This window comes from Eublepharis macularius, chromosome 10 (genome assembly GCF_028583425.1).
Source record: "Eublepharis macularius isolate TG4126 chromosome 10, MPM_Emac_v1.0, whole genome shotgun sequence".
In the NCBI taxonomy this organism is placed as follows: domain Eukaryota; kingdom Metazoa; phylum Chordata; class Lepidosauria; order Squamata; family Eublepharidae; genus Eublepharis; species Eublepharis macularius.
In genome coordinates this window covers 42,757,204-42,773,222 of record NC_072799.1, presented here as the reverse complement: position 1 = coordinate 42,773,222, position 16,019 = coordinate 42,757,204, and the positions used below count along the sequence as shown (strand labels likewise).

The 16,019-nt window shown below is 44.5% G+C and overlaps 3 protein-coding genes across 3 annotated transcripts in view; all 3 read right to left on the bottom strand.

Annotated features, from left to right (window-relative positions):
* The window catches only part of HSPA4L (heat shock protein family A (Hsp70) member 4 like), a 30,692-nt gene extending 28,414 nt beyond the window's left edge, over nt 1–2,278 (bottom strand). The window contains exon 1 of the mRNA XM_054989665.1: nt 2,051–2,278. Within this exon, the coding sequence (XP_054845640.1) occupies nt 2,051–2,157 (107 nt within the window). The 5' untranslated portion in view covers nt 2,158–2,278. The remainder of the gene's footprint in view (nt 1–2,050) is intronic.
* Nucleotides 2,279–6,952: 4,674 nt separating this feature from the next.
* SLC25A31 (solute carrier family 25 member 31) lies at nt 6,953–15,703 on the bottom strand. Its single transcript, XM_054989633.1, has 4 exons — nt 15,562–15,703; nt 13,779–13,933; nt 11,375–11,500; nt 6,953–7,153 (listed from the first exon to the last, which is right to left on the bottom strand). The coding sequence occupies exons 1-4, from the start codon at nt 15,701–15,703 to the stop codon at nt 6,953–6,955; spliced, it is 624 nt and encodes a 207-aa protein (XP_054845608.1).
* Nucleotides 15,578–16,019, bottom strand: part of INTU (inturned planar cell polarity protein) — a 61,452-nt gene continuing 61,010 nt past the window's right edge. Inside the window, exon 17 of the mRNA XM_054990496.1 lies at nt 15,578–15,679. The gene's annotated coding sequence lies outside the window, so the exon portion shown is untranslated. The remainder of the gene's footprint in view (nt 15,680–16,019) is intronic.

Genomic DNA, 16,019 nt, shown 5'->3' with positions numbered 1-16,019 from the left:
CCCTCCTCTGACACAAAGCTTTTTGGGTGACTCTGGGCCAGTCACACATTGTCAGCTTTATGTACCTTGAGTTATTGTTACAATAAATGAGGAGCAAGTATGCCAGCCTGCGCTCCAAGGGAGGAACAGAAGAATAAAAATGCACTACATACCACAGATAGTTCTTGGTAATGTTATTAGCAATGCTGCATAGATAAAATGTCCATGTTTACAAGCAGCATCTCTCTAAACAGAGGATAGTTTTAGGTGGGTAGGTGTGTTGGTCTGCAGTAGAACAGCAGGATCTGAGTCCAGTGGCACCTTAGAGACCAACAAGATTTTCATGGTGTAAGCTTTTGAGAATCAGAGCTCCCTGTCTGAAGAAGGGAGCTCTGACTCCCGAAAGCTAACATACTGAAAATCTTGTTGGTTTAAGGTGTCACTGGATTCAAATCCTGCTCTCTAAGAAGAGGATGCTAGAGGGCTGATAGTAAGGGAAAAATAGTCATCTTTATGCCACCCCATGTAATTCCAAATACTAGACTAAATGGAGCTTTGGTTTGAGCCAGTAAAAAAGTTTTTATGGCCATATGCTAACTTTTCCAAACCAGTGCATGCTTTCATCTACATTTCTGCTACCATCTGACTTATTAGTGATTAATGAGACAGTAAAATGTCCATCAGCTACTAAAGCCTGCAAATCATCTTCACAAGTGACAAAAGAGCCCGGGCCAACCATTAGAGTCAGCATGCTTCCGATTATGTAAATTCCTGGTTTCTGCTCGAACCACCAAACAGAGATCTAGCGCTCATTTACAACTCCTGGCTGTAACCCATGGAAACAAGGGAGAGTGAGCAATCTCCACCTACTGCTGCTGCCTACTCTGTTATTACCAGCACAACACACACCCTCTCTCGGTCTCTTCTTGCCTGTCATCCCCCCTCCATGCCTTGGAGCCAGGTGAGGCAACAAGACAAGTAAAAACAGGTCAGACAGAGGCGGAGGCAGAAAGCCGCACCAAAGAGCAAATGACACCACCGCCTCATGTGCCTCCTATCCAGCCTTTCCCTTTTCACCCTGGCATGGTGATTTCAGAAGGCGCCCTTGGAAAGGGTTACATGTTCCTGTGGCCCGAATTACCCCTAAACTGGGAAGTTTACAAGGGAAGCTTCACAGCTAACACCCTGAGGGCTGCCAATACCTGGAGAATGTTTGATAATGTGGTGTGTGGGAGATATCCATTGCTCTTCCTACATGTAATAAATAATAACTGTGCTTATACACCATTTCTCTAGACTGATCAGTGCCCCACTCAGAGCAGTGAACAAAGTAGATGTTTTAATTATCCCCACAATACAGCTGGGGAGCAGGGGCTGAGAGGAGTGATGATTCGCAGCCCAACCCAAGGCTACCTGCTGAGCTCGTGGCAGTGGTGGGATTCGAACCAGCAGAGTGATGATTCACAACCCAACCACTATGCTACAGCAGTGTGTGTGTGTGTGTGGGGGGGCTATTTTAAGAGGCAGGGCTGGTCTCAGGATGATTAGAGGAAGAAAGAAGCCTTGGAAATCTAGTTGGTCTTTAAGGTGCTCCTGGAGCCGGATCTTGCTCTTCGACTGCAGACCAACACGGCTGCCCACCTGGAACTAGAAGCCACTACCTAAAGGAGGAGGATGCCCCCCCCCCGCCAGCCAGCCACTGCTCCCTGCGAGGGAGGGAGAAAGCCCAGCGAGCTCCTTCTCGCATTTCCAGGGGCAAATTAAGGGAACAATCCTATGACGGTTTCCTCAGAAGTAAGTTGTATGTAATAAAACGGGGGTTACTCCCAGGAAAGTGCTTTTAGGACTTCCCTCGAGGTCGCTTCCCTGCGCTGGAAAAAGGCTCGAGCATCAGCGGGCGCCTATTCAGGGGAGGAGAAGGGAGCGGTTGGGGGCAAGGGGCGGCGAAGGAGCCTATTGGGTCGGGGGAGAGGCCGGATGGAAGCGTCTGGGGCGCCGGGCCGCGGCGAGGAGGCCCCCGGAGGCGTGGGAAGAGCGGCGCCCCGCGGCTTTGTGATGCGCGGCTACTCACGGGGTGCAGCGGTCGCTGTACTCGTTGGCGATGGTCTCGATGCCGCCGCTGCGCGCCACCGCGATGTAGCAGTTCTGAAAGCCCAGGTCGATGCCCACCACCGACATGGCTGCGCCGGGTGCGGTCCGCGGTCTCTCCCCCCGCCTCGCCTGGCGTGCGGCGGCCCCGGGCGAGCGCTCTCGGCTGCTGCGACGCGCGCCTGCTCTCCCTCACTGCGGAGCAACAGCCACCAACCGGCACCGACGCCCTTCTGCGCAGGCGCGCCGCGCTGCCCAACGGGGACGCCGCGGAACTCCGGATGCGGCATCGGCTGTTTCCGCACAGGCTCGGCCGGCGTCCGAGTTCGAGAAAGATCTGGAAGAAGGGGGCCGCGGAGCTCTCCTCGGTCGCCTCCGCGCGGCCACAGGCTGGCATTGCAGCCGTCAACGCTTAGAGTGTGTGCGTTTAATCTCACCCGCAGGCGCTGCGTGTTTGAAAACGCCCGGCGTTGGGCTAAGCGCTGAAAACCGTGCAGCAAATTAAATGTAGTTTATTCGAGATAGAAAATACCTGTATTAATCATATTAATACATAATATATAGAGAGAAAGAATATATGTGGATATATATTGGTGGTAATGGAGAGTGCCCTCAAGTCATAGCTGACTTATGGCGACCCCTGGTGGGGTTTTCATGGCAAGAGTAACAGAGATGGTTTGCCGTTGCCTGCCTCTGCAACCCCGGTCTGCTGAAGAAAATACATATGTAGTGTTTTGCAGACACATGGACCTGTGTATGGAGCACCAGGGAAGAAACAATGAGGCAAAGCTGAGCTGAAAGTGTCTTGTTGGAAGCAGCAGCAGCTATATGCGGCTGGCTATTTCCTCCAAGGCGCTGCTGCAGTGACCGTTGTTAGCAGTCACATTACTTGGCAGGCAAACATTTTACTCTCGCCTTTACAGCACTTTGATTCCAGGCAAGGGCCTCAATGTTTTCAGAATGAAAATACAGAAAAAGCCAACACCTCTGTATTTAAAAGGCAGTTGAACACTGTTCATCATAGCTTACATTTATCCGTTGTATGCAGCTTCTAGGGAGACATTTCTTTTGGTGCTGTGCAAAGGCTTTTTGTTACAAATGAGTGTGAGAAAATATGTTTGTTGACAGACCCTAACAGCCTGTGTTATTTCTCCTTGTGTAAAAAACGAGGCTTAAATCTGAGCAACCTAGCATTGTGTCCATTTCTTTAAGGAACTATCAACATTATGTATCATAGAAAGGTTATCTTTGCTCTCCTTTGTGGTGATGTATGGTTTTAAACAACCTCCTGTCCTGTATTTCCACACAAGCCACCTCATAAGGATCTATGGGTCAAAAACGGTCCTAAGATACACACGCAGAGATTCATATAAACATGTTTTTGCTATTAAAGTCAGGACTTAAGTATCCTTCATATTATGTTCTAAGAGAGGATGCATTTCCCCTCTCTGTGACTGAGAAACAGCATTTTGGTTTGTCATGGAACTCCACAGAAACTCCTTCAACGAAGGCTATATTACAGACACATGCTGTTATCTCCCTCAACAGTCCCTTGTTGTATGTAGCCCGCTTTAAGATGAACTCCTTATCTGAGGGTTCCACTATGTAGAACTAGAGAATCTCCCACATTTTCAGCTTCTTTTCCCAAGGAACAATGTCTACTGCAGAAATATCCTTAAATATCAATTTGCTTGTAAATCAATTTCACAGCATCTTCAGATGGCTTCAAGCATTCTGCTTCCCAGAAAAGCTGAAATTTAGTAGGTCTGTTTATGAAAAACACTAAACATAACACCTTGTACAGCCACAGAAAGTGCATCTCCAAACATGTTAAGTTTATTTTTTTTAGCTGCTCAAGCAACTATAATTTCTAGACCTTTTGCCCTTAATGCTGGTTATGCTATTGCACTGACAAAATCACATTTCCCCCATATTTAGCTGCTGTTTCTTGCCTTCAGGGTCCCACAGAGATGGTCAGTGAACTGTGTACGCAATGTGGTCTATATGAGATAAAAATATTTGTAGTAGCTCTTTGCAGGTTCAGAGAGTGAGGATTTTTAGAAGAGAGAAGTGAAGGGTCAGCAGACCCCTCCACCAGCCCCACCTGCAGTTTTTACCATCTGTTCTATGAAGGAGCCATATGCATTTCTGTAGCAGGGAACAGAATACTTATAGAGCTACATGCCTCACGAATGGCCTAGATTTTGAAATAAAAAGTGCCATCACCTTACCCCTCTCCTCATCTTCTAACACCACTAGTCTTTCTTAAAGACAGGCATTTGGAAACGTGGCAGACTGAAATTACTGTATTTCTATCCTCCCCTTGAACATGCTTTCGGTGTACAGTCAATTGAGCATCTGTTATCTCCACAAGTGTTTGCTCTGTGAGAATGAAAGGCATGTGTGAGGGGAAAAGATCCACTTCAGCTGACATAGCAAGACTTTTCACACTTCCCACAGTCTGTTAAATCAGAAGCAGAAATATTTTCCTTTTTAGTTTTCTAATTTGTAGTGGTGGCTTGCAACAAGATTAAATGCTTTCACCTTTAATTTGGAAAAAACAAAACACTGGACTTTGCTGAGCCCACCATGACCACAGATGCTCAACATGCCTTCTCTTTATATGTCATATCTTGGAGTTTATCCAGATAATTGACTTTTGCCATTTTATGTGAAAATCTCTGGAGCAGAGACTATTGTTAATATTTGGCTCATCACCAAAACAATAAGTAAATCATTATTTTTCCTCTAGGGTGTACTTAAGGACTAGTAGCTATAACTCTAAAATTGGCTAAGGGATACTCTAAGCTGTTTAGGAAGTGCAAGACACAACCTCAGAATCATTTCTCTTTAATTCCTAACATTTTACACCATAAGCGTTTGTTGACTATAATGAAGTTATCGTAAATGATTTGAGGATTACAGCTTTTTTCAGCTGTTCTACTGAAGTCGCCTCTCTTAAGGCCAAGCTACACATAGGAAAAGATTTGAGTCTCCCAGAAGTTGTGTTGTTGTCTGAGACAGTTGGCTTGCGTTTATCTAGGTATGAATCAAGGCGCAGGTTTTCTCCCCCCCAAGAAGTGTTAAATGAACTTTGCAAAGCAAGGGATATTATTGCCAGACACTATTTTGAATGTGGCTTGAGCTTTGGACAGAAATGCTACAGGCTGTAACTCTTACATTTCATGCCTTTTTGACATCACTGTTTACAGTTCTTTATATCCATCTAGACAGACAATAAACCTATTAAACTTTAAATAGTAGGGTTGCCAGCTCCATGTTGGGAAATTCCTGGAGATCTGGGGGCGGGGGGGTGAAACCTGGAGAAAGTGGGGTTTGGGGACGGAAAAGTCCTTGGCATGGCATAATTCATAGAGTCCACCCCCCGAAGTAGCCATTTTCTCCAGGTGAACTGATCTCTGTGGCCTGGAGACTAGTTGTAATTCCAGGAGATCTCCAGCCACTACCTGGAGGCTGGCAACCTTATTAAAGAGTGACATAACTCCTTTTGGTTTTGCTGTAAAACTCTTAACATAAGAAGAGCTCTGCAAAACTCGCGCGAGAAAACGCGATATTTCGCGTTTTCTGCGCAACGACGCGCGACGTTTCGCGAGGCGGGGGGGCCGTCTGGAAACGGCCCAGGTGAATGATCCATCTAGTTAAGTATCCAGTTTCACACAGTAGCCTTGACCTAATGTTGCCTCCTAGCATTGGCATGCTGTCTCCTAGATGTTTACTGCCTCTGGATGTGGAGGTTCTCTTTAGTAGTAGCCACTGCTAGACCTATCCTCCATGACATCTGTTTAATCCGCTTTTAAAGCTCATGGCTATCTGTGACCACTGGCAGTGAATTCCATAATTTAATTACACATTGAGTAAAGAAGCTCTTCCTGTTGTCCATTCTGTTGCCCATGGTGGACATAAGGAAGTACTTCTTTACTCAATAACTATTTAAACTAATTAAACATGACTACTTCTCTGGAATAAACAGAATTTCTGTTAGGAAGACATGCTATTACAATCCCTTAAGTGCTGTTGTGTAATCAGACTTTACAAATAGTCTGTATTTCACAAAGTTATCTGCTTTCCTCCCTGTTTCTGTTCCCCAGTTCTTGGGGGCACACAACGTTGTACGAACAAAACTGTATCTATTAAGCAATCCCACTACTTCTATAAAACTACCTATCCTCATTTATTTTGGGGAGAAATATTGCACATCCTGAATAGAACAAAAGTTGCTTAATAGGAAAGGTATGTGGAGTTTGGACCTAGTTTGTGCCTTGTCTGGGAAAGCACCAACTGAAAAGATGAAGTCTAACAGCAAGTGCTGAGATAAAGTCTGAAAATCTGGGCTCTAATCACAGCTCATTCATGACCTCACTAGAACAGAGGGCTCTCTACAACAGCCTGGATTGTGACTTGGTAATGAAAAGGAGTAATGTAAGAAACAGAGTAAAACCAGTGTGGTTCAGTGGTAGAGTGATGGACTAGGATCTGGGCAACCCAGGTTCAGCTCTCCACTCTGCCATGGAAGCTTGGGCCAATCTCAACCTAATTTACCCCACAGAGTTGTTGTTAGAATGGAATGCAGGAGAGAAGATAATGATGTAAACCGTTTGGGTCCTCACTAGGGAGAAAGGCAGGGTATAAATGAAGTCAAATAAATACATTAAAGCCAGGTTTTTATAAACAAGTAAAATATAACTTCTTTCTCTAAGAAAACAAATGGCTGCTTTCAGATCATGAGAATAACTGCAGATTACGCAGATCCACAATGAACTACAGCCTGTTAGGAATGGCACTTGTGGAATAAGAGTAAGAACATTTTCAGAACAGTTAAGTCATCTCTGGGTTTGGCAGGTAAAGCAGCTTCTCAGTAGTGGATTTATTCAGACGAGGAGCCCGATGAAACATCAATGTGAAAAAAATCCTTAATTCTGTCATACAGGACCAGCACCAGAGCACCTCCTGTCCCACGAAGAACATTTGAGAAGGCTCCCCGAAAGAAGGCTTGAATCCCTTCGTGTTGGTATATCTTGATGAAGCAGTCAATGGTTCCTTTGTACTGCCGCTCAGCCTCACCACTCTGCATTCAAAGAGATTTATTTAGACACCGTGGCATTAACGGGCAATATACACCACTCAACACACAGCAAGGGCTTATTCCATTGTACTGAGCATTTTTAGAATGAGGTCTAAGAACACCTCTCTCTTCATTGTGCCTGAGTAAATACTTCCCTGATGCTGATCTTTGCAGCTAAATTTAGCAGCTCTATGATCTTGTGATGTTTCATTTCAGTTTCAGAGTTAAATGAGGTCACTTCTACCCTCAGGGTGTTCTGAAGCTTGCTGATGCTCGGATCAAGTCTGCAGCATGTTTTTGGAACATTATTCTTTAATGAAACTTCATCAAACCATTCTGGAGGTTTTCAGTGCCAGTTGAAACCTGGGATCTCTTTTACAGATTTTTCAAAAATTGGGTCTATGGCTTTCTTAATATTTGTGGATTTTTAAAAAGGGGCTGTACCAAAATGTCACTTGGGGGAGGGCTTACAACTACAGTAAATACAAACCTGAGAGGAGATTCCAAACATGGGGGAAACTGGACTGGATTTAGTAGTAGAACTCTGCTAACAGAAGCAGGGGTTTTTTTTGTTGAACCTTTCCTTCCTCCGCAGATTCACCCCTCATGCTGTTTTTGGGGATCCCCTGTTTGGGGGAGCCTTTTGAGTTGCAGCAAGATGGAGGAGGTGAGAAAGTCCTTTTCTGCTGATGGATATCCATTCCACTGGTCCAGCCATAGTATTTGCTGTTTTCAATATATTTTATACCCCCCAAATATAGGAAAGGATCAATACTATTGAATACAAATACGCTGCAAGATTTTGCTTTTTTGTCTACTCCAGCAGATGTACTTCCTCCTTACAAATTTCAAACATTTAAAAAAAGTTCAGAAGGAAGTTTACTAATACCCAGGATTTCAGGTATCAGCCGTTCTTGATAGTATTGTATTCCCCTTGAATGAATAGTTCCATAGTTTCAGAGTGTTTTTGGCCCTAGGCCTACTGCTGGATAAGCAGGCGGCAGCTGTGGCCAGGGGTGCCTTTTGCCAGCTGTGGCCTTTCCTGGGCAGAAAAGATCTGGCCGCTATGGTGCAGGCCCTGGGCCGATTCCAGATGACTAACCTTAAGTCGCTTCATGCCGCCCTCTTCCGGATCGCGACGGGGAAAATGCGTCGTCGCGCAAAACTCGCGCGAGGAAATGCGATATTTCGCATTTTCCCCGTCGCGATCCGGAAGAGGGCGGCATGAAGCGACTTAAGGTTAGTCATCTGGAATCGGCCCTGGTTACAGCTAGATTAGAATACTGTAATGAACGCTGTTTGGGGTTGCCCTTGAAAAGTTTTTGGAAGCTTCAACTTGTGCAGAATGCTGCAGCTGGGATTAAGGTTGCCCGGTCCCCTTACCCTCCCAGTGGGGGAGGCGACCCTGCGCTTACCTTTTTGCTGCTTTAATTCTGGGAAATAACGTCATCTCTTAGGCACGGGGGCACATGTGAGCTTCGCAGTGGGCTGATATGGGCCTCAAATGGGCCCAGTTCGGCCCGTTTGGGGCCCAAATTGTCCCACTGTGACGTGCAGGAGTGCTCTTGGGGTGGCACTATGACACCACTCTCGGGAAGTGGTATCATTGTGCAGCCCTGTGAGCGCACCTGTTCCTGCACCTTTCCCCCCTGCTGGCCAGGTAAGTGGTAGCAGGGAGTGGAGGGTGAAAGCGGGGTATCCCCCGCCCCCACCAGGGGAATGGGATCCTTAGCCAGATGTTGACTGGAGTGGGTCCCAGTGAATACATCACTCCAGTCTTGGCTCATCTGCATTGGTTCCCAATCTGTTTCTGGGCACAATTCAAGGTGCTGGTGCTGACTTTTAAAGCCCTTTATCACTTGGGACCAACATACCTGAAGGTTCACCCCCTCCTTTATGAGCCTTCCTGAGCACTGCAGTCATCTTTGTAAGCCCTGCTTCAGATACCCGTGTTTTCCAAGATTAGGTAGGTGGCAACCTGGGACAGGGCCTTTTCAGTACTGGCATCAAAACTCTGGAACTCTCTCTCCAGGGAGATTTGCCTGTCCTGTTGCCATCTGCTGCCAGTGGGTGAAGACTTTTTGTTTTGCTTAGCATTCCTTCAGTGACCCCTCCCCCCTCCCTACTGTCTGAACTGTTATTTTTATCTTTGATATATATTTTATCTTTGATATATATTTTATCTTTGATATATATACAGTTTTGGTTTTAAATTGTTTTAATTATATATTTAAGTGTTGGGTTTAATGGCTTTTAAAGTGAGATTTTAATTTGTATGTCTTAATTTGTTAGCAGCCCTAGTGGTCCTGTGAGGGCAGAATGGCAGGGTAAAAATAAATAAATAAATGCAATGCAATGCAATGCAATGCAATACAATACAATAAATAAACATAACACCAGAAATATATGTTGCAAGTGGTTCACCTGCTAGTGTTCTTTCATTTTGAAACTGGCACTGGTGGAAGGTAATGCCAATTTTACCAATGTCAGCATGACAGCCTGTGATGCTGTAGTGGTTGGAGTGTCAGACTACAACCGAGAAGATCCGGTTTCAAATCCCCATTCTGCCATGAAGCTCATTTGGTGCCTTTGGTTTCCAACCTCCTGGTAGGGCCTGGAATTCTGGAATTTCAACTGATCTCCAGATAACAGAGATCAGTTCCCCTAGAGAAAATTGTTGCTTTGGAGGTGGTACTTTATGGCATTATACCCCACTGAGTTCCTTCTCCTCCCCTAAAGCCTGGACTCACCCAGCTCTGCCCCTAAATCTCCAGGAATTTCCCAACCTTGAGTTTGCAACCTATTCCATCTAGTCATTCTCCCTTAGTTGTGGAGATAAAATGGGAAGGGAGCATGTAGATTTTGCTCTTTGGAAGAAGGGTTGTTTTAAAAATGTAATAACATGTCACAGAGAACAACAAATAACTAGTTTAGAGCTTGCATTTTCTTCTCCATGAGTTGACATATGCAGCACTTCCTCCAAACCGTATTCAATCTCATGTTTTCCATTAATATCCTATATTTAAGATAACAGTATGTTTAAAGATGTAATACTCAGCCATTTATTCTGAGAAATGTCTATAGGCTTTTTCTACAGAAGCCAAAGGGAAATTAATAATATGTGATCTGAAACTCTACTTCTAAGTCTCCTCCTGAATTGTCTGATTAGGAGAAACTGCTAAAAGCTGTTCTGAGACAGAATCCAGCCAGCTTCTCAACTGGTGATAAAGGACTTAGATGTCTCTTTGACCAAAAAATACTATGCTGGAGATCATAGCACCTGTGTGGATAAAAGTCATGTGAGATTGGGGCTGCAGTAAGGAAGATACTTGGGCAACACTGAGTGAAATACTGGATAGATCCGTTCTATGGTATAGCAAGGAATGTAAATCAAATAAATCTTTATTTTTTATTTTCTTTATTTATACCCTGCCCTTCTCTCCAATAAAGACCAAAAGCAGCTTACATAGTTCTCCTCTCTTCCATTTTATCCACACAACAACCCTGTGAGGTAGGCTAGGCTGAGAATGAGTGATTGGCCCAGGGTCACTCAGAAAGCATCCACAGCAGAATGGGGATTTGAACATGGATCCCCCAGATCCTAGTCCAGTACAGAGATCAGTAGAAATATTTCTGCAGAGCGCAGGAATTTTCAGCGTAGGGACCTTTCATTCATCAGTAAATTGTATAAATCATTTTTATACAATGTGGTACAATTTTAATGTGGTCAGTAAACCACATTATTTGGTGGGAATAGCCTTCTCAAAGCTGAAATAATATAACCAAAATATGGTGAGAAAGCAATTAATATCTTACGGATAAAATGCACTGGAAATCACAAACTGTTGTGGCCCTGTTTGGGATGATCACACCTGCTGAACACTCACGTGCAAGTTGCCAAACAACATTAAATACCTGATTAGATCCCACGTAGATTTCTGTTGATGGAAAGGGAGGACAATTTCCCACAATTTCCCCTTCCCACAGCAAACCTCTGGCTCCCCTCTCATACTCTTCCTGTGGAATCCCATGTCCTACTAGAACAGCATTTGGGGGGCATTTTGGATTGCAGCAGGAGAGGGGAGGCAAGGAAGTTCTGTTTATTTATTCTGGGGGAAAGTATTTGAGATGGGGAGATGCAATGGGCCAAGAAGCATCAAAACACTGCTACTGTATCAGCCCCAATAATCATATAAAGCAAGTCTCTCTAAGAATGTTGTATACCTGCATCATCATACGTCTTCTGACAGTGTCAAAGGGGTATGACAGTATCCCAGAAAATACCGTCACAGTTTGAGCAATTGCAAAAGATACAATGAATGGAGTATCTTTTGGATTTGGCAGTAATCCCTGATTGAGAAAGAGAGAGAAATAAGAAATCATCCAACTGCCTTGAGAATATAAACATAAAAATTAGTGGGTTCAAATTGTCATATTGCCCCTGGACAGATAATGTTGGGTTCTTTTGCACTTCTTATAATCAATATAATTAAAAAACCCTGCCCTCCCTCTTTAACTTACACCTAATAAGTGACAGGCAAACCAAATGAAAACAATATTTAAGTGATTAACATTAGCAATCGGAGGCAATGTGGTCTAGTGTTGGGATGATTGACAAGTGGCTTATAGTGTTGCCAGCTTTAAACTCTAGTTGTCCCTTTAATGTAAGTATGAATTGGATCAATTATTGGGTGATGTTATTTAGCAAGGTGCCATAAAAAGTGGGTGCTGCTTTTAAGATGCCCACAAGTAGGGTTGCCAACAGCCTGGAGGAAAAAAAATGTCCTGCCCCTTTAATAGAGACTTAATGCACGAAAATGGGCAGTTGAAGTTCATGGCATAGAGCTAAATAACACTAAGCCTTCTATTAAAGGGGCAGGATGTTTTTCCTTCCAAGCTGTTGACAAACCTAATTTGTACCATCTGAGCACATATGTAATGATAGGAGGAACTGAAGTGTTTCATGAGTGAGTTCATGAAGGAAAGCATTAATGGGCAGCACTAGAGAATTGAAACAAAGGATAGTAGGTGTTTTGAAAATATCTGTAATAAGAATTACACAGTGCTAAGTAAATTGAGTTGGTTCTACTCTTAATGATCCTTGGGCATTGTTGGGGAAAGTTTACAACAGAAAATACTGCTATATATCAGGAAACCCTTAACTGTAGGTAATCCCAAGTCCAGGAGGGAAGGAATTGGAACTCCAGCCTGCTGCTATAAAGCCCTGCAGCTGAGGTCCACACTACATGTGGAACATATTATACAACAGGGACTAGCAGCTGCAAGTTCTTGGTGACACCTCCATTTAGAAGCACTGCAGGGCCCCAGTTCTGACTGGAAATGTAGTGCAGGGAGGGGCTCCTGCCTTCCCCTACACCATTTTTCTTAGCTGAAACAGCACTGGGGTGCATTATTTGCCCTCTCAGGGCGTTGCACGTGTAACATAGCAAATAATGCCCCTCTGGCACCATTTCAGCTTGGAAAACAGTGGGATGAGGAAACCTCCTTCACCCACAATGGAGTCCACTCCTGATCAGACTCAAGCTTCTACAGCGGTTCTAAATGGAAGTGTCACTAGGAACCCGCAGCTGCACTACGGCTGCTACTCCCTGTGGTGAATTCATGAAACTTGTAGTGTATAGTTTGGCCCTCTGTTTTTGCCCTGCCACTTTCTTGCAGGTGATCTTTTTAAGCCTGAGGTGATCCAGAGGTATGAGGTGCAGGGCAAGAGCCAAAGAGCTCTTGACATGGAGCTGGGAGGAAGATGTTCTGCGAGAGGGACAGACTTGCCCTGCATTGGGAAGCCTCCCTGTTCCTTATTTGTTTACATATTCATATTGTAATTTGCTTTGGGTCCACATCGGGGAGAAAAGCATCATACAAATGTTTAAATAAATACATATATATTAGAACCTTGCCATCTGTTGGTGAGTTGAATTGTTCTTGTCCCTGGAGAACATAGTGCATTCTCAGTGACATGTTGCCCATCCCTAGTCTAGTGAGGATGGAATATTTTATATTGGATTCCGTAGGAACTGTTCAGCCAAGGACTTACTGGCTTTGAATCTGTCACTCATTCTATCTCACAGCTTCAGTTCCCTTCCTCGAAAATGAGAATGATGGCTGCCTGGTGCACAAGGTCTCCTTAAGAATAAACGAGCTATTGCTCTGTCAACAAAAAACCCAAACTAGAGCCTGCATACTCTCCAGCTAACCCAACACAGGTCTTGACAGGCAAGGCTTCTCCACTTAATTCAGTAGAGGAAATGAATGCCTGCTTGCAACATGATGTGTATGTTGATCTGCTTCCTCTGTTGAAATGAACAGAACAGTTGCAAGCAAGGAATCTTCACATATGCAGAAGAATTCAGTCCCAGAAATTACTGGATTGGGGTGTATAAATTTATAGCAACAATCAACAAACAGTCAGTAATGTCAACATTACCATAACCTACTGAGTAGCTTTGGGGAAATCTCCCAGGTACAGCTCTCTGTTTGTGAAATAATGCCAGAAATCTGAACAGTTCTGACAATGAATGAGATAATACTTCACGGCATAATAAATATGGCCTATAAATAACCCACAAAAACATTTTGCAAGAGTGTGGTTTTTTACAGGGAAACTTACTTTTATGGTGTCATAACATCCAAAATAGGATGCTCGGTACACAATTATTCCTTGTACTGAAACACCAAATCCTTGGTATAGGCCACGAGGCCCATCTGCTTTCGCAATTTTAAAAATACAGTCAAAGAGGCCTTTAAACTGTCGTTCTTCAGGACCTGTTATGGAAGAAAAAAAGGTTAGGTTGATTCAGGGGAACTGCAATCAGACAGATATATACAATGTGATCTTTGTATGCTTTATCACTGTTCAACAACAGGTTCAATAAAACTGAAGAAAATGTTACTGTGTAAGCATGCCAGATTAGAAAAAGCCTATTTAAAAGCAATTATGGAAAGCTAAACTGTAGAGACATTCCTAACATGTTTATTATGGGAGTCACAAACTGGACAATGCCTTTGGCTATCTTGGTCTAGGAACAATACTCCCCATTCCCCACTCCCTTTGGTTGGTTGTTTTGTCTTTCCAGAATGTCACAAATTGCCATGACCTATTTGCCAGCAAGACTTGAGTCCAGTAGCATTTTAAAAACCAACAAGATTTTCAGGGTATACATTTTCAACAGTCAAAACCTCCTTTGTCAGATATTAGTATTTGCTAGTACAGTAGAACCACCATTGTGGAATCACTAGGCATAACTGAACCCAAGTTTAGCAGTCAGTTCTTTTGGTACATCAGTTCTTTTGGTACTTGGGATTGGTACTTAATTAGGAAACATAATGTCTGTGGATGGATGCAATGATGCAAATTCAATGTATAAAGAAAAAGAGACAAGAAATAAATGGGCTCCAATATAAAGCTGAGACAATGGCCATAAAAAAGCATGAGATTTTTGTCTACACAAATTGCCCAAAATGTACCTCTTTAAAGAGACTTAGAGCCGAAACAGACGAGACGAGTTCCCTCAATTCAACCTGGGTTGAATTGCCTCAAGGTTTGACGGGAAATGTAGGCATTTCTCCTTCCTGTCGCTCAGAGGAGGAGGGGGGAGGAGGAGAGCTCCTCTCGCCTGGCTGCCGCCGTTCCCAAGCGCGAGGGACTCGAGGAGCCTGGAAAGTGGCGAGGGGGGGTGCTCTTAGGCTGGGGCGCGGCGGCGGTGGCGCTCTTGCTGCAGCTGCCCCCTGCCCCCCTCTTCCTCTCGTCCTCCTTCCTCCCGGCTTCCTTCTCCAGCGGCGAGAGAGGCGGCGGCGGCGGCGAGCGGCAGCAGCAAGAGCGCTGCCACCGCTGCGCCCCAGCCTAAGAGCATCCCCCCACCACTTTCCAGGCTCCTCGAGTCCCTTGCGCTTGGGAACGGCGGCGGCCGGGCGAGAGGAGCCCTCCTCCTCCCCCCTCCTCCTCTGAGCGACGGGAAGGAGAAATGCCTACATTTCCCGTCAAACCTTGAGGCAATTCAACCCAGGTTGAATTGAGGGAACTCGTCTCATCTGTTTCGGCTCAGAGGCATGCTTCCTAACTTCTTGTTCTGTTGGTATATATCATCTGTTCTGCTTCCATTGGTAATCGCTGCTGATTCTGCCCTTTCACTGCTGATTTCCAACTTTGCCCCCCACACTGTTCCTGGGGGATTGCTGACCTGCAAGAGCACAGTTTGGGGGGCAGAGAAGGCATGATGTGGGGAGGCTGCTGTAACTCTGCATGTAGTGCAACTCTGCTCACGTTGCTTAGGATCCAAGCCCAAAATATTTGGCAAGAGCACTTTCTTACTAAAAAGTATGGAATATACCCCTTCTTCAGCACACAAACTGCCTGCTACATCTTAAATACATTAAGAAGACAAAGTGCCTACCTTTTCCAATATCAGCACCTAATCGAGTTCGAGCAAAATCTAATGGATAAACGACACACAGCGAAGTTGCTCCAGCTGCTCCACCGGAAGCCAAGTTTAAAAGAAACCACTTCCCAAACTGAAAGGGAAAAACTGGGCTCATTTCGAAATAGAAGTTATGCAAACGGAGAGTCCCTGAAGTGCAAGGTTTGATGATAATATTCAGATTTTGGGCTTCAGTTTCTTCTTATAATGCCCCATAACAAAATTCCCAGTCTATCCTGATTTTTGCAAAGATGCATACCAAAGGTGAATTTTGGCGATTTAACCTGGGACTTGCGCATACCACAAAATACCTATTCCAATCTACCTATCAATATATTACAAATATTGATATTAAAAATATGGGCCTCAGTCTAGTTCTAATTTGACTAAGAATCCACCTGGGAAAGATGGACATAATGGATCTCCCTTCATCT